The sequence below is a fragment of the Lonchura striata genome, chromosome 3 (assembly GCF_046129695.1).
Source record: "Lonchura striata isolate bLonStr1 chromosome 3, bLonStr1.mat, whole genome shotgun sequence".
In the NCBI taxonomy this organism is placed as follows: domain Eukaryota; kingdom Metazoa; phylum Chordata; class Aves; order Passeriformes; family Estrildidae; genus Lonchura; species Lonchura striata.
The window spans coordinates 31802749-31821325 of record NC_134605.1 but is presented as its reverse complement, the minus strand read 5'-3'; the positions used below and the strand labels follow the sequence as shown (position 1 = coordinate 31821325).

Here is an 18577-nt window from a genome sequence, read left to right as displayed (position 1 = left end):
TTAAGACCAGATGAAAACTGGCTATGATGGGGTGGTTTTAGTTTTCTCTTTGAAATACTGAATGCAACTTCATCATGCAAATAGGTTTTCCAACAAAGTTGGAACAAAGTCCTTTCAGCAATACTGAGTTTTTCCTGGCTGTGTTACTATGGATTAAAATTTCAGTCTTTGCTACCAGTTTCCAAATGAACCATAATATAGCCTTCATTGTAAAATCTATTGCAATGCATAAAACTTGAATAATTCATGGATGCAGAAGACCTCAGAGAGTTTCAAATTCTTGCATTATCACTTCAAAACCACACCTCTGAAACCCTTAGAACTCCACTCTAATTATTTTAATCACTAGGGTGGTATCTAGGGGAAGACATGGCTGCATATTGTAAGGCAAATCTTAGGATCTGTTCTGTACTGGGGGATGCTGCTGTCTTGGCAAGAAAGACACTGCTGTTGACAGCAAATATTCAAGGGCTTTCCTCTATTTGAAGCATCTTATTATGAACTATTTTTTATGCTACCATTTAGGCAGGTAATTGCAACAAGGAAGCCTCTTCTAAAAGGCTTCTAGAAGAAATAGAGTCCAGAATAAAAGGAATTGGTTTAGTATATGAAAACACAGAAGCAACATGTGTGTGTGTTTTTAAGGATGCGATGTCTCCAGGATAATAGTAGGAAAAGATAATTTTACATCTCCATGCAGAAGCATGCCTAGTTTCACTTTTTGTGCTCTGAACAATATGGAAAAGTTCTGACTGCTCACTCTTGCTAAGTCTTGCTTGCATTACTATAGACAAGAATTAACTATTTACACCCACAGTTTTACAGTTTTGGTCATTTCAATGACACAACTTGCAGCTGGTTGGACATCTCTTTTGGATCTTTGACAGATAAATCTTCTTTAAAGAGACTAAAAAGTTTTATAGTGCTTTGTGAGGCAGTGCATCACTATTTCTGAAGCTGTTCTGTAGACAGAATTCCTTTTGAAGTCAATGGAAGTTCTCTGTGAATAAGAGTTTTAGGATTTGGGCCTCAGGACACAAATGCTGTGATCAATCTTTTGAGCATAGTGAGTAACATTTTCTTGCTTTCAGAACTACACTAAGCCAAACAGTAGCCCCAGGGATTCAAAATAGGTTGAATGGGAGAATCTGCTTTGTTTCAACCTACATCTTTCTTTAGCTTTTAAATCAGCATGGTCCCCATGCCTAGCACTGACCTACCAAAAACACCCTGCAACAATAACAGCAGATGTTTTAATAGTTAGTTTTATAGTCAAACCTATCATGGCATGAGATACTATGAAATACGAGTTGTGTGCAATGAAAAACATACTTAATATGGACTGACCTGTTTAGAAATTGAGACCTGAACATACAGTCTGGAACAAAAGACTTGAAGGCTGAGAATTTTATTAATTATGTTACCTTAATTATGTTACCAGACTATCATAGTACAAAACACCATGCAAACATCAGAATTAGTGATACAAAAAGTCAGCAATACAAGTAGGCAAGGCTGATGCTCCCTGTCTCCTATTCTTTATAATTCCCCTGAGTTTATACATGGAAAGGTCAGGTAACAAGAGACTGTGTGACCTTCCAACATCTCTCACAAAGTCCAAAATTAAACCTCCTGTCAGCCTCCTGTCACTGTCAAGACTACTCTCCCCCTTTCACACAATTATAACAGTGCATTACTGGACCTTAAACATCCTAACTTCCTGTTCCCATCCAGCCTTGGTTGAACATCAGCATACCCAGCCACTTTCCCCCATGCAACTCAAGGCTCAGGCTTTTCCTGTTGCCTGTGATGAAGGCTTTTCCATGCTGATTTCAGGGGTAACAAGTCTGGAACTGGTGATAAATCCCACCCTGATATGGGCAGCTGTCAGAGTGTGCAGCAGTGCATCAGTGGTGTGAGGCAGAGCAAAACTCTCCTGCATTTTCAATTCTTGTAAGATATCACACAAACTGTATTAATGAAATGACACATAAGAGAATCAAGAGAAAAGACCAACTGAAACAAGAGAAAAAGGTAATAAATGAAATAAGAAATAAGAATAAGAAATTCTTATTTCCTGAACAGAGCTAAGAGCCTGAAAATTTTTCAGGCTCTTACCTGTGTGATATCATGGGTGGAGGTACACAGATGAACAGCTCAATTCTTTCCATGGAGTCCCAGCTCTGATGTGGCCCATTAGCATGTTGGTGGAGGAAGTCCTGCAACTTCTGTTTCTACCCACAGTAGAGATCTCGAGCCAGTGGAGATCTCAAGCAGCTGTAAATATCATGTTGGTGCATTGTAGTGGGAAAACACTGAAGTCTTCAGGTATGAATATATATGGGACTATCACTAACAGACAGAAGAGTGTTTTGGAGAAACAACTTCAAAGGTGATGAAGGGAAGACAAAAAGCAATATATTACCTGGAGTATGAGCAACTGTACTCCCAAGAAGAAGCTCAGCAGCTAGAAGAATTCCTCCACAGTATCAGTAAGACTGAGGTCTCCATTATACACCAGATATGCCCTGACACAGCTGAACCTACTTAAAATTTTAAACAAGTCTTGTCCAGCCTAAAACTCACAGTAGTGATGTAAACAGCCTGTTGATTCAGTTGTACGTGTAGATGGTTTCCAGTGTTTGCTTCTTTGATTTCTTCTTCTTTTAATTTTGTTTTCTTTTTTATATCTGGATAAAGAGTTCCCTTCCCTCTCCCTCCTTCAGTTAGGTCAAAAAACCCTGACTTTTCCAGTTTCTTCAATGCCTTGGCTCTATGTCCCTGTGTGAAATCCAAGTGCTACACTGGTTCCTCCATGGAGATTTTTCTTTTTGTTCCAGTCCCAAACCTTGGTTCCTGATCTTAAGGGAAAAACAAAACAACCAGCAGAGAGAGGCATGTAATAAAAGATAGCTCACGACCACTCAGCAGTTCAATTTGTTCACCACAAAGAAGAGGACAAAGTAACATATTTTTCCTTCACATTTAGAAACAAAGAGGGTGAGACAGAGTCTCACCTAAATCATTTAGATCTAAATCCATTTAGATCTAAATCCATTTAGATTTAGGTGAAATGTGTCGCTTTGAGCTTGCTAACATAAGTAAAATATGCTGTTTAGTCTAGTAACTGCAGCACTAGCAAAATTACTCCAGCTAAAGAGAAAGAATGCAAATTTCCAAGCTAAAAAGATAAGAGGTAAGACTCCTCGGACCTTGAAAAAGACTGTGCAGAGTGACCCAGGAGTTCTTTCTGTACTTTCTGACAAAAACTGAGTACAAGTGTAACTAGCTGTAAGTGTAACTGAAATCAGCAGAGTGAATATGCATGAACCTACTGTGAAATTCTATGCATATGGAAATTATTAAGGGTAATAAAAAAGGATCAGGAGTTCTCAGAGAGGCACAAGTCCATTGCTGGCAATGAGTCCCCACATGCGTCCAGCACTGTAAAAATAAATATATAATTCCCTACAAATCTTTATTAAAATTACAGAGTTTTAATTTTTCAGCTGTGTTTCATTGGTTTCACCAAAATGGTTCCCTAAGTTTTCTCTCCCTTTCCCTAAGGTATGGGTCCCTGCTCATCCCCAGGGAGCACAGAGAAGCAGGGCACTCAGTCCCTCATGCAGCCTACCACCACCATGGGGAAATGAATGGCCACAGGCTGGCAAGTCATGAAAGGCACAGGCAAGGGAACAGCCTTGTGTGGCCACTGCTCAACTTCCTCTGGGGTGAGCCCTGGGACAGCTGCTTCATGAGCCTGTCAGACCTCTCTATTTGATCCTAGCTGTAAGAGTGCATTCAGGTTTTAGGATCCTACAGAGTCCGAGATTGGTTCTCGACAATTCTTTCACCCCCAGTTTGGAAACTCTCTGGGCAATAAAACTTGCTTACTTATGCCCAAATAAAAGACTGCAACTTGCTTTTGTTGGTCACATTTGCATCTATCTTTCTTGGGGATGGGTAAAAGAAGATGGAACTAGAAGAGCTGTGGTACAATAAATTCAGACACAATCACAATCCCGCTTCTTAATTGCCAGAATACCCTCTTTCCTTGCATTTGAGGACTGCAAAATTATATATATATATATATATATATATATATATATATATATATATATATATATATATATATAAAATAAAAGAATGCATGTTAATATCCTATCTGCACTACGAATGGTAACAGTGTTGTATGTGGACATCCTGATCTGACACAGCAACAGCTGAGGCGGCCTCTGGGGAAACACCACTAGAAACAAATTCTGCTCTCTGGAGCACTGGGAGCTATGAAATTATATCCTGAAATAAGTATCTTCCTGCTGATATCCAAAATGACACTGACAAGGACTCCAAGTCTGCATATGAATGAAACTTTACTCACACCACCTGCATCAGAAATCCAGTATAATACACTTCCACATCAATTGGAAGATTCATCTAGAGAAAATAATTTCAGCTTTGAAAGAGAGACTGAAGAAAGCTAATAAAAATGTATTTTCTTAAAAGGCTTTTGTTATTCTTGCTTTAACCTTTAAAACCTTGTATCTTCTCCCAGTGTAATAATAATGATAGCCTTTGCTTTTCTTTCTTACTGGCAATGAAGTTGGAACACACAGTAACTGTGGTAACCAGAGTGTATTGCTGAGTCTTAGGAGCAGTGCAACAGTGTTTCCCAGATGCAGCTTAGAACTGTGCAAATGTTGTCTACCTGCATTAATTCTTCATTGTCTTGCTGTTTAAGCAAGTATCAGTGAAAGACAACTTGGGTTAGAGAAGTAAAAATCGAATCAAAAAATGGTCTCTTTCATACTGCTTCCATCACCCCATTTAGATCATGCTAATCTCTTCTTTGTGAAGCACAGCAGGTCACTTTTAGCTGTGAATGAAAAGTTTGTCTGAGCTTCCAGCCCAAAGGAAACAAATGGGTAGGACAAAAGACATGACAGGGAGTAAGGCACTCAGTGCCTCTCTGTGTCAGTCTTCTCCAGATTTCATCAGCTAATGAGGGCTGTGGATGACACAAAGCTGGAATATGCACATGAAATAAAGGAGAGGCGGAACATAGTACAAGAGGAAAGCAAACTTGATAGAGAGTAGTAAAACAGAAATGGGGTGGAGTACAAGATGCTACTCTTGAGAAGCAAAACACAGAATCTCCTACAAGCTGAGACCTCATCAGCTGCTGGTCACATGTTAGAAGATTATTTATGGCAAGACCTCAGGGGGAAAGAACTTGAACTCAAATTAAAGAACAGCAGTACAGTAACAGAAAATTATCAAACTAGAAATAAGAAGAGCTGTGAGATCTGTGGTGGTCTGCTAGCAAGAAAAGCTGAGACACCCATTCTATGCTAATATCTTTCAAAAAATCGTGCTTCATGTGCTTCATCAGTTTATGAAAATCAAATTCTCAACCTGTGATCCTAAGTTTTGAAGAGTTTAAATTACTGACTTTCAAGCTGGTTACAAAAGCAGGAATGGTTCTTTGCCTAAAGTAACCAAGGTAACCAAAATGTTCTCAAGATTGACTATGGAAATGGTTGGAGTGTTCTCTGCACATTTAATATGAAAGCAAAATACCATGTCAGTAGATTAGTAATATAAACAGGAACTAATTGGTCCAATTCAATTGCCTATGGTAAACAAAACACAAATATTTGAAAAACATTAGAAATTATAGAAAGTTTATTTGATCTATTATATTATTTCAAAAGGTGCAACCTACCTGGTTCCTTATTAGTTAAACACAAACAAGGACTGACTACAATTAAATCTAAAAGCTTCATCTCACTAATATTAGTCATTTTAAGATACTCACTTACCTGCTTATTACATGTTTTCACAGGTCTCATTTTCTCTTATTTTTTCAAGAGCAGTCATAGAGTTATTTCTTTACTTCATTAACATTATATTTCCTGCTATTATCTAACAAAATTCCATGATTTCTTTTCCAGACCTTACACGGTATTTCTGTCAAGAGGTCTTTTTCCAGGTGTGAATATATTTTTAAATGTATATATACACACACACACACACAGAACCCAAGGAAATGTAACTTCACAGATTTCATTTTAATTATAAGTACCAAGTCACACGCTGAGCTTTGTTATACTTTAAAATACATATTTCAACTATCTGTCAAGCCATGGTGCTGTTACCAAAAGGCATCTCAGACATTAAAAGGGAAGGTCTTAGTTTCATCTACTACCAGCTTTGTACGGTATTCTCTGTAATGAAGAGTATTTGTTTCTGGATCTAGAGCAACGGCGAGCATGTCCTCCATTTCCTCCTGAGTAAAGGGCTCACCTGAAAGACAGCACAGAATAACATTTTATCTTGGTAAGTATACTTTCAAGGACTGGCAAATTCCACTGCCTTTCCCTTGTAAGGATCTCCTTTTGATTCTCACACAGAGGAGAAAAGGAACAAAACTAAGTATCTTACTCCTTCCCTTTTGCCAATATAAGTCCTGCACCCAAGAGAGCCAGTCCAAAAGGAAGGAGACAGATGATCTGGACCTATCTGATCTTCTAGTTCACAGACCCCAAAACAGCCTGTTCCTCTCTGCCATGGATTTCAAAACAACCACTTTTGTCAGGTTTTCTTCTGACATTAGAATTAGTATCTCTCATTTGGCTCTCCTTGCACTTGTATTCACATCATGAAAGACTTCCGGTTTTTCTCTTCAAAGCTGTTTATGGCCTACTTCATCCCTCAGAGAACCAGGTTGCCATCTGAGGCTAGATCTCGCACAAAACCTGCACACCCTTTTGAACATGAGGCAGGTAGGCATGAGTCAGCCATGCAAGAAAAGCAGGCTCTTCAAGAAATATTGAGGATTACAGAATGTACAACTTAAATCTCACCTTTGAATCTCTTTGTTTGCATGCAGCTCTAGAATTAAGATCAAGATAATGAGCACTGAAACCACTGAAACATCCAGAAATCTAAGCTGCAATTTTACAGGACAGCAAAAGAGTCACATATTTAGTGAGCACAGAGGTGTGCACAGAATCACAAAATATCCGGACATAATTGAATTACAGATAAGGATAAGAATAAAAATCTCTATTTTATAATGTCTGCAAGCAGGCAGATAAATGCTCTTTCCCTGCATCACTGACAAGTGAAACGTCCTAGTCTGTAACCACTCATTACAGCAACAGCATTGTTTGAAGACAATGTATCTACTCCTGCAGGTTTTGGCCTGCAGGGTGAGGACCTCAAGGTACCATATACTATGTAATGCTTTTTACTTAAATATTGATATTACAGAAGTCATGTTACCTTCTTCAGTCAAATGTTTGACCAGGTCCTCTTTGGTAATATATTCACATTTATTCTCATCCAAAGCCTTTAAAGAAAAAGAATAAAACTTGTGGTTTTAAGCTTATTGTATCAAAAAGCAGAAACTTCTTCCCAGCAATTAGGTACTTGAATATTTTGTTACAGACCTCAAATGCATGTAGAATAACATCTTCTGGAATAGGCTGGAATCTGAAACCATGGAATCAGAAAAGTTAAGTAACTGCCAGTGTTCTGAAAAAACTAAACACGAGTACTAAGGGAAAGGAAGGCTTATATTCTATGAGAATTTACTAAGTTTTGTCTATCAAACATTTAATTGCAGCCTGACCTTTTGGAACTGTGCATATATTTAACTCTTACATCTTTTGTTGTACTACTGTTTAATTTCCCATGTGCTGAGGAGCCAGATTAATGTCTTCTGCATGTCTGGGCTGGCTTGGTGGGTTAGCAGGAATCAGCAACAGATGAATCATTCCACAAAGCCAGTGCACTGAACAGAAATGGACAAACCAAGAAAACAAAGTTTTGTCCAGGTAGGCTGGTAACTAGACAACAGATCACCTAGTGGGATTTGGGCAGCCTAATGAGCTGATGATGAGCAAAGGAGGCTGGTAGCTATAAAAGGTCTGTCACTAACAATTTCAGAGAGAGGGGAGAACTGGGCACGTTTATGCATGCATATTCATGTTTGATTTTGGAGCAGGAAAGAAAGCTCAGGGCAGCAATGGAGACTTTCCATATCCCAGCAGGTTTACCCCAAACCCTCAGAATACTAAAGAGAAGGAGCTCCAGGGAAGTTCTAACTGTTTGACTGCTTTGTCCGAACCTGCCTCAGTCTTTTACTATCTAAAAATCAAATGTTCTAAGAAGCCTTGGATTTTATTATCCAAATCTCATGTACCCTTGCTTAACTGAACTATGGACAGTGCCCCAGAAGATGGAGTGGGTCTTGACAAGCTTGCACTAGCCTGGGGAAAGCGTGCAGGAGGTATCTGTGTGTGTGTGTGTGTGTGTGTTTGTGTGTGTGTGTGTGTGTGTGTGTGTGTGTGTGTGTGTGTGTGTGTGAGCTTGCATGAAGAGGGTGTGGAGGAGGAGGAGGAGAAGAGCCCAGAGCAGCAAGGCATCATTTTCTGAACATCAGTGTGGAGCCACAGCTACTTCATATGTAGAACACCCTCCTACCAAAGGCCCTCTATATGCAAAATAACTTCTCAGGATTGCACAAGACTGAGTTTCTCAAAAGCCTTGACTACCATCTTTAAAATTAAACTCCTTGTAAGTAATCTTGCTTTAGTGTAAAATGTCAAAATAGCACGAGTCCTTGTGGATGTGCAAAGACTTCTATGCACGTTTGTGATCACTTCTAGATCAGCAGTCTTTTAGAGTGCTAATTGTTCAGCTCTACCTGGCAGCCATTTTGAGACATAAATATGAAGCTTGTTTGCACAACTTCTTTAGAATACACTGTAACACTCAGTGTTTCTCAGTAACTGTAACTCATATGTTCAGAGAAAGCAATAGTTGTGACCTTAATTTGCATGCAAAATATTTCAGAGGTATACAAAGTGTGTTGAATAGCAATTTTGATTCAATTTTTTTTAAAAAGCTACATATTATCACAATTATGATTATAAGTTAGTATTACGTATATCATCAGTACAACATAATTTAATGTAGATGAACTAATTTTGAAACAAAATCTATATAGCTAATGTAAAAGGAGTTCAAATAACAAAGAAGATCTATACTCCTTCCAGTTACATAAAATTTCTGTTTTTCAGGATCAACCCTGTCAATCTGGACTAAACTACAGACACATAAAATTCACTTTCCATTACCTTCTGTCAAGTAGAACTTCTGTCATCACTCGAAGAAAGTTTTCCAGATGAACGAATCCATCCGGTTCTTCAATCTAAAAATAAAATTTAAGTGTGGCAGTGTATATGACTCATTAGCAAACTAACCCAAAAAACAGAAAATTGGGGTGATCCCTGCATTAAAACTACAGCATTAGACTTTGGATATTTATATCAGGTCTTTAATATCATATGGCACCATAGCATCTGAGTGAAAAGCTTGTGATCAAATAGAAAGAGATTCAAGGAAGAACTAATATCCCAGGGAAATACAGGTCTGCTACCAGACACTTGCAGCAACTCAGTATTGCCCTCTTGTGCTTCAAAACCATTCATGCAAAGGAACTGGACACCGAGGAACTGATCTTACCTGCCACAATAACTCAGCAGAGGTTTAAACATTCACGCTGAAGCCGTATCAGTAAAGTCTATCAGGATCTGGAGCATTCCCAAGCAGTGTAATGGGAACACTCATTACAGCAAACCATGAGCATGTTCCCTTGGCATGATTTTGAACTATGCCACCCAACATTTAGCCCAGCAGATGCTGGCTTGGACTTCTCCCCAGCAGGATGCTTGGTGCAGCCCTTTACATAAAGCATTTACCAGGCTGGGCATGAGCTGCTTTGTGCCTGCTGGCTTCAACACTCAAGGATGTTTCTGGGCATATTTAATTGGCTAGCTTGGATATATCTCCAGTCAATGCACCTTAACGATAGACTCTGTTGCTTTCATGTTTCATAGTTAAAGAGAGTTGTCAGGGGAAGGACCAGAGTGGCAGACAAGACTGAGTCAGGGCAAACCAAAACAGCCATAAGGCAGCCTATAAAATGCTACCCAAAACAGCAAACAAATTAGTCCCAAAATGCTGGGGATTTCTAGCAGCATTCTCAATGCATTCCTATAATTCCACAGGAGATAAGCAACAAGGTAAAAAACAGCTCTCTGTCATTGGGGTGCATCCCTTCCCTGAAAATTTCAAGTTTTGCTTGCAAAAGGAGCCCTGTTAATTGAGCTAGCCTGTTCCTGTCTGTATTGAAACTGGATGCATGCCTTGAGGTTGCTAGGCCCCCTGAGACACAGCTGAGATTGAAAGAAAACTCAAACAGGCACTGATTTCATATCTTACAACTGAGCCAGGAAAAGTTTAGTAAGGAATCTTCCTCCTGGACACTGGGTCATAGCTGGGGCAGCTCCTTATACATCCAGTTGCTTAAATGGAAAGATGTAACTGCTGCTGCATGCTCTTTTCCAGTGTTCTGGAAGGGGCAAGACAGCCATTTGCCTTCTATTTGGTGAGCCCAGCATAAAGGATCTTCAGCAAGGAAATAAAGATGTTGCATGCTTCATTCTAAACCAAATGGAACCTTTTACCATTACAGAATCACTTGTTTTGCTGCTTGCTTGATTGAAAATATGTAACAAAATACCTGGCAAAACTTTGTCCTGGGAGGTGATCAGCAACCTCACCTTCCTCTGACATGGAACAAACAGCTTCCATTTCAGAGTGTCTATAGATACAGTAGCATCTTGAGCAGTTAAAATTAATCCTATTTCTATCACTTCTTACTCTTCCTCATGCTCACTCTACACCTCATTTCTAATTCACGTTTTCTTTTTCTGTATTTCCTCCTCTTTTCACAGTAACAGTATTTGCTTGTTCAGACTCTGTGAGTTTCACTCTATTCCTTTCCTTTGAGTACATCCACAGCTCCCACAACAACTGTATTGTAGCACCTATTATGTTTTGTATCTCTGTTCTTTCAGCCATAATACTGGGGTACTTGAAATACAAAGAAACAAAAACATCCTCCAGAGTTACCAGGCAGAGCACTGTACCGAACTCCAGGCATTGTAGTAACCCTTAGGTAAGTTTCCACCATCTCTAGATTTAGCATTTAATCTTATCTTTGTAAGTAAGCCTAGAGATATGATATTAAGTACCCTAGAGATATGATATTAAGTACAAAATTGAGTATAAGGCAATATAAGAAATGTTATATGTTAATTTATAGAGATTACATAATTATATGAATACTGCTTTTGCAGATATTAATAACATGATGGGAGTATGTGCTAGTTTAACAGTAAGGCTAATAGGAAGATGAGATGACAGAGACACGTAGTGAGAAACAGAAATGGGCAACAATACTGGGGAAATAGCTTGGTTACAAACTGGCTAACAGAAAGAATTTTTACCTTATCTAGATTAAGATAAAATGGTATTACTACAGCCAATTACAGTGCCATCTTACATAAATTATGTGATTATCATAATATATGAAGGGTTCCACAAGAAGATAGTGTTGTTCTATGTACCTATGCCAAAGCTTCATTTACAAGCACCATGAAACATTATTTGCTATTTATTTGCTAGTGCAGTGTTCTTTAAGGTTAACCATCACTCTGAATGTATTCTTTCTTCTTGCAGTATTTGTATTTTAATATTCTTATAATCAGCATTTTCATACATGTTACACTGTTATATCTCAAGAATCTTCGACCTCATAGCTACATTGCATTGTACTATTTATGTATTACTTATCTCACATTTTTAGTAATATTGAAAACTGGGGGGAAAAAAAAAAGTCCAATCCCTTCCAGAGGATGAGGCAGGCCTTAAATTCTCCTGGTTCCCCTGGACTTGAACAGGATTGTCAAGGCATCCCCTTTTCACAAATCTGTATCTTCAGTGAGGAGTTGCACTGTTCATTTGCTGTAAAGAAAAGTCACTGTGGGACACTAAAAACCTCATCTATATTAAGCACCATAATTTCTCTTTCCATTTTGTCTTGTTTGTCAGTGGGAGCTGAGACAATCTGGTTCTGAGAGTACAGAACCAGAGCAAACAGATTGCAGTATCAAGTTAAAAGAGCTTTCTCCTCTAGTGGATCTCTGCACTTCCTCATCTGAAGCAGCTGCATCATTTTCACAAGACTTAGTGCAAGACTTCTCACACTAAATTCAGATCTACAAGAGACCAGACAAGCCTAGTGAGAAGACACTACTACTGCAACTATCCAAATTTTTGTTGGAGCAGGAAGAAAACAGTATGAGATATCAATTCCCAGCATCCTAACCTACACAAGAATAGGAGAAAAATCCTTACCCCCACCTCTCAGCTCCAGCACTGTCCACTCCTTAAAGCAGTGTGCCCATTTGCAAAAAGAATATGAACTCTTTTTCCCACTTCTTTGTCCTATTTATTAATTACACAATGCCAAGGCACCAGCACACCACTTTTCTATTACAAGCATGATGAAAGGAGACAAAAATTAGTATAGGAAAAGAATGTGGAGAAATGTAATTTCTTTACCTTACCCTGTCTATCACTGGGAGAATGAGAGGACCACTAGGTTTTATGATGTTTCATGTCCTGAAGCCTGATTTACAAATTTAAGCAATCAAGTAAGAAAAGATTCTAACCTATAACTCAGAAATCCCAAGACTGAGAAAGACCTCATGAAGGACAGAATGTTGAAAGGTTGCTATAAGGCAGCAATAACAGGACCTAGTTCAAAAAATGGCAGGCTTTCCCTCTAGGTATTTTTTGAATCTGATGTTTAATTTTAACACCTGCTCAAGAACTAATTTTTACTACCTAACCCTGCAATGTGTTTCCATGGCATGTCCAAAAGAGGGAGATGGTTAGAGTTTGGATATCTGACTGAGGTTTAGGACATTCTTTTTCATCAGTCAGTTTTTCCTCCATTTTCTAAAAATGTCCCTCCAGCTTGGCACAGTGTCACAGTCCCTTTCTGGGCAAAAAAGAGTCAAAGACTCCTCATTTTAACACATCGCTACCTCATCAGCCTAAAGAACTGATTCAGGGCAAACTACAAGACTGTCTGCTGGAAACACTTCCATGACACTTCCAACATCTTGGAAAAGAGTTTAGATTTCCCATTCAGCAAGGTAGAAGGGCCAAACTTCTGCAAGTTGAAGACTGAAAAAAAAATAAAGTAGATCGAAATATTTACCTTTGCAAGTAGTTCCTGTACTTCTGCCTCATTTGGGAAGCAACCCAGTGACCTGATAATGCAACCAATCTCTCTGAAAGAGAGGAGAAGAAGAAAAGAGGGAAAGGGAAAGGAGGGAGGGAGGGAGGGAGGGAGAGAGGAAGGAAGGAAGGAAGGAAGGAAGGAAGGAAGGAAGGAAGGAAGGAAGGAAGGAAGGAAGGAAGGAAGGAAGGAAGGAAGGAAGGAAGGAAGGAAGGAAGGAAGGAAGGATCTGTGTTAATAAGTCTGCAATACAAGACTTTTGAGAATACAGATACCAATTCAGAGCTTGCATATAGGGGTGTGCACATAAAGGCACACAAGAAAATCTATTTGGAATTTTAAGTTGATGCCTCAGTAAGGAATGTCTGCTTTTTCGGACAGAAAATATTCTGAAGCTCCTTGAAATTGTTCTTGCAATTTCACTAAAAGATTCTTTACTATTGTGTTGCACTTGCACTTACTGTGCGCAAGTTACTTTTACATTGCTGTTCTCTAATTGTAATGTTTTTCAGTAAAGTCTATATATCTGTAGTTAACAAACCACTTGAAAATCTACTGAGATGCAAAGTAACAAATAAAATACATACTTCCATTAAATGCTATAAAGATACAAATTCTAACTGCATTAAAGAACAATTACAAAAGGTGAGGAAGAAGGCAGCCCTGTATGTCCATCCTGTGCTCTCAGAGAGTCAAACAGAGCAACAAAGTGGCTTATCACCACTCTGTTTATGCTGTAAATATATTCATAGCTTGCATTTACTGCTGAACCTGGTGCAGCTGTTCTGAGGCTCTAAATAAAATTCTGACCAAACTGGCAGTGCCTCAAAGTTGTCTCAGATGAACAATGTCACAGACTAGAAACAAAATTATTGTAAGGCTGTAATGAAGCTTTAATGAGACTTATGGTATGATTTAATAAAAATAACAGAAGCATTAATAAAGCTTGTGACTTACAATTCAATTCAACAACACAAAAATTTAAGCACATTTGAATATCTATTCACAGTGCCAGTGGTTTTCATGATCCAAACCTCTGTGGTTCCTTCATCTTGACCAGTGGTAAATTTTTCCATTTTGTGCAAAAATCAGATTGCCTAATAAAAATGGTAGTACAAGCAGGAATGATTTTTGTAAAATCTTCTTACAACCGTAAGGCCCTGAATGCAGCACACTAAACACATGCAAAATTATATTTATAAGTCTATGACCTCCTCGGACAGGTCCCAAGGAGTTCCCATTCTGACTGAAAACATGAGAAGCACTACAATATACAAAAGAGAGAAAAAGGCTGGCTGCACAAAACTAGTTACAGAGCAAAACCAAATCCCACACATCCATGTGTTATGAAATTAAACCATCTACTCAAATGACCCTGCCCCTGTGGGTGTGAATGGCTAATGGCCTCAGGGAGGTCACTCATTTAGACATAATCCTTGTCCATAATCCTACTTCTAGTATGTCTAATATTGCATTTGTTGTTCTCACTTCTGCACTCCTTCATATTTTCCAGCTACTTGTAATTATTCCCTGCCTCCACCAGAGCAACATCCAACACAAATCCTACGTCCTTGTTGTCCCACACTGTTTCTGCTCTCACAGACTGCCAGGAATGGGAATGCTGCCATCACCCTCCTGCCCCACTTCACTCACACCCAGCAGAACTGTGATGTGTCTGAGGTAAGTCAGACCCTAGAAGAGTCTGCAAAATCTGGCACTGCTGGATGCTCTATCTGGCAGTCTGCCTGCATGCCAGCATGAGGGTTTTGCTTGAAGTGCTTGTGGTAAAAAAAGTCAGGACCCATTTGGTAATAACATGGAGTTTAAAGGACCTGATAGGAAACTATTTTGCTCCCAGCCCCTTCTTCTCACTTAGTTCAGCAGCTGCAGTTTCTGCTGTGTAGTTACTAGAATACAAAACAATAGTTTAAATCAAAGTTATGATCATACAAGTTTTGTAACACAGATGCAATGACAATTTTGGGTCATGGTTTTCACTTTACATATAACACTTTTAATAACAATATTTGCAATATCACAAAAGTCCTTGACTGAAGAACATGAAATATTAATGAAAAATACCATCTTCCTAGTGCTTAATTTCTTACTAATTTGTACTAGGAGTCATGGAATACCTATGTTGGCTTGTCAAACCAGTATCATTTTCCTTTCTTCATGGATATCTGATATTTCAGGCATTAACACTGATAAAGCTACAATTGTGGTTAAGACTTGTGCTGTGCTGCCACCTTCTGATACAAGATAATCAGCCATTAATAATCCCATTTGTGATACAGTTCTGCAATATGAACCTAGGTATAATTAGACAGTAAGTTTTTGTTCATTGTCTGTACCCGTACTACACAAAAATTAATGTGAAATTGTGCATTTACTACATTAAATAGACTTTTGGATGTCCCCTGTCTGAATGAATACATTTTTTTAAAAGTCTACTTGTATCATTTCATTGTTGTAATATGCTCCCAAGCTGTATATCCATATATAACAGAGTGAGAAGTGGAGAAAATTCTACAGCTGCCTAACCAAGACTGCAGATGCCAAGACTACAGACAAACAAACAAGCAGTGAGTAGGCCATGATGCAGTGAGGGCTGGGGGTGGTACTGGTGGGGGCTCTGCCCAGGCTGGGCAGCCAGGGCTCACCCTACTGTCCAGCCAGGAGCAGGGCACCAGGGGGCATCGAGACAGCTCCAGCCCTGGTCATCAGGCTCCTCCCTGGGCACAGACCAAGAGATTTAAGAGCTTTAAGAGATCACTCTCCCCTGCAGAGCCCTACGGACAAGGGAACAGCAACTATACTGAGTATGGAGACATATCCTGATATTCTCCCCATCGGGTATAGCTGAAAAACCATTACTTCTATGGAATACCTGCAATTTCTTACATTTAGAATCGTTAGTAAACATGCATTGCTACAACCATCACGTAAATATTTTGCACCTCCATTTCCTCTCTGTAATACAGAAAAGCTGTTCAGAACATTTAAATATGTTTTTCAATTTGTCTTCATGCAGAATGTCTAATGACAACATTTCACCAGTTCTCACACTCCATTGTAGTGTTTCTATTCAATAACTGATTTATAATTAAAATTATATTATTTTGAAAATAGTAATTATAAATATGAAAAACTACTTCAGTAAACTTTCATGACAACAGCTTATAACCTCAGAGCCTGCTCCCTGAGACATAAACATGTGGTTTATGCATTTTATAACATAAGTTATACGTGTATGAATGTTTATGTTAAAATTAAGTTCAAGTAGCACTGTCAAATATTCAAACTTTAAAAATACCAGAATTAAAAGCATCCAAGAATATTTAGGCATCCATCCAAGGTCTATCCACTACAAACATACTTGTCCAACAGGGTGAAAAGAACTGATTCTATGACATTTTCTGGTAAAGCAGATGCCAGTTTAGGGAGCTGTTTATCTCTATTGAGATTCTGTAATATATTTGTGAATATATTTACAAACCTGCCATCCACAGTTTTATTGGATTCACGGTCAAACACCTCAAAAGCTTCTGTAATCTTTTTCTCAATTTCAGCTACTAGGCCATCTGCAAAAAGAAACATAAAGAATGATTCACTGAGCTGTTACAGCTAATATATTTCCAATTTGGGACTTACGACAGCAGAAACACCAAAACTGATAAAGAGCAGACAGGAAAGATACTTTGAAAAAGCAGAAGTTATGAAAAACCTCCACTCTAAATGCAGGATCTGTCATTTATATTAGTAATATTGCCTTGCTATGGCTCTGCAGCTACATCAAGCCTGCTGGCAATGGTATGCCTCAGGTGTATGAACACACAGCTGCCTGGGTGGGACTCTGCCCAGAGTGTGCCACAGCTCACCCTAGACCACAGGCCTGAGCCCTCCCTGGCTGCCACTGTGCCAGTGGAAGGAGCAAAGCAAACATTGGACCACACTTGCCCTGAGATGGGGCTGTCACTTCATCCAGGTTCCTGCATCCAGGAAAACGTAAGTGCTCTCATGTCCACTCAGTCATGATGTATGAAAAGCTGAGAACCAGGGATAAAGAGATAAGATGTATAAGATCTGTACACAATGAATATGGCTCATGGTAAATAATTCATAGTAAGAGTTTGGAAAGGAAGGACAATCTCAGCAAAGGAGAAGGTGTAATTTTCTGCATTTGCTTTTTGTATCTCAATCTCAAAGAATGGGGAAAGAAGAACCACTAGTTATCACAGATATATCTCACATAAGCCAGAAATTGCATTCTTGGAGCAAGCTAAGAATCAGGAAATAAATTCTGAAGAAAAAATATAAGGAGGGGAATGGGTCTATCTCAAAAGGAAATCTCCCTGGCAAGAAAGCCAGGGTAAAAAAAATAGCGAACTGGTATTCCATTTATTAGTTTGACTTCAAATGACAGAATATAGGAAACAAAGTGACATGAAGTTGACTTCTTGGTCCCTTGGTCCCAAACTCTGTTTTGCAAACTATGTTTTGCAACCCATGAGACAGCATTTCTTAAGCTAGCCTCCAAGCCTCCACAGAGATTCCAGAAGGAAAATGTGAATGACAGCCAAATTGAGATTGGTATGAGGAACACTTGTTCATTTTCATACTTGTCTTCTGTATTTTCAATATAATAACTAAAACAAAACCCTCCTCTAATAGACAATATATTTCCTTCTTTAGCTGATGTGGCCTTACGTGCTGTTGAGCAGCTCAGGCCAACATTAAGACACCAGATCTGTTTTCTACAGACACAACAAATTTATACCTAGTTTTCTACAATCCAAATAGTTTGGGAACCCCTGGGGCTGTAGTGTGCATTTTTTTCATTTGCCTTCTTGCACTCATGACAGAAATGCCACTTTGCTGACAAAGGGTATCAGAACTGAACACAGCTGAATGACACATTGGCTTTGTGATCTCCTCCTTATCTCGACCAATGAGCTTTTTTATTGTGGTTTTTTCTCCTGTGCAGCTGAGAAGGGTAGAAAGAGGCTGCAAAGGGTGCTTGGCAGCTGGCCAAGGCCAGCCCAATGCTGGCTACAAAGCACTTCAATACAACAGTGGATTGATATTAGGAACATCTTCTGCAAGTAGAAGAAAGGTGCATCCCCTCATAAAGCTACAGCTGACTCCTGCTTTCCATCTGTATTTGGTACTGAAGTCCCCAGAGGATAGACAAGGAGAATATAAGTAGGAACATATCCTATATTCCTCTCCCTAACTTTATGCCCCAGTGGAAGCATGGGCAGGTATGTGTGTGATGGACTGGAGACTGGAGCTCCCTGAGGATGAGAAGTCCTATGCAGTCCCCAGGCACAGGACAAACTGTACCCTTTTCACAGCCTGACAATAATGCCTACTTTTTCTCTGCCTATGTGCCAGTAAAATTAACTTTTA

General features: G+C 39.0%; 1 protein-coding gene and 1 long non-coding RNA gene across 3 annotated transcripts in view; both read right to left on the bottom strand.

The window, feature by feature from the left end:
- Positions 1-1392: 1392 nt before the first annotated feature.
- Positions 1393-4040, bottom strand: LOC144246048 (uncharacterized). Its single transcript, XR_013339694.1, has 2 exons — positions 2119-4040; positions 1393-1970 (listed from the first exon to the last, which is right to left on the bottom strand). It is a non-coding gene; the product is annotated as an uncharacterized LOC144246048 (long non-coding RNA).
- Positions 4041-6050: 2010 nt separating this feature from the next.
- The window catches only part of DRC8 (dynein regulatory complex subunit 8), a 38171-nt gene continuing 25644 nt past the window's right edge, over positions 6051-18577 (bottom strand). For both annotated transcript variants that reach the window (XM_021550473.3, XM_021550475.3), the window contains exons 2-7: positions 16665-16749; positions 13145-13217; positions 9147-9220; positions 7455-7497; positions 7288-7354; positions 6051-6306 (exon numbers count right to left, since the gene is read on the bottom strand). In XM_021550473.3, the coding sequence (XP_021406148.1) occupies positions 6170-6306; positions 7288-7354; positions 7455-7497; positions 9147-9220; positions 13145-13217; positions 16665-16749 (479 nt within the window). In that variant the 3' untranslated portion in view covers positions 6051-6169. The remainder of the gene's footprint in view (positions 6307-7287; positions 7355-7454; positions 7498-9146; positions 9221-13144; positions 13218-16664; positions 16750-18577) is intronic.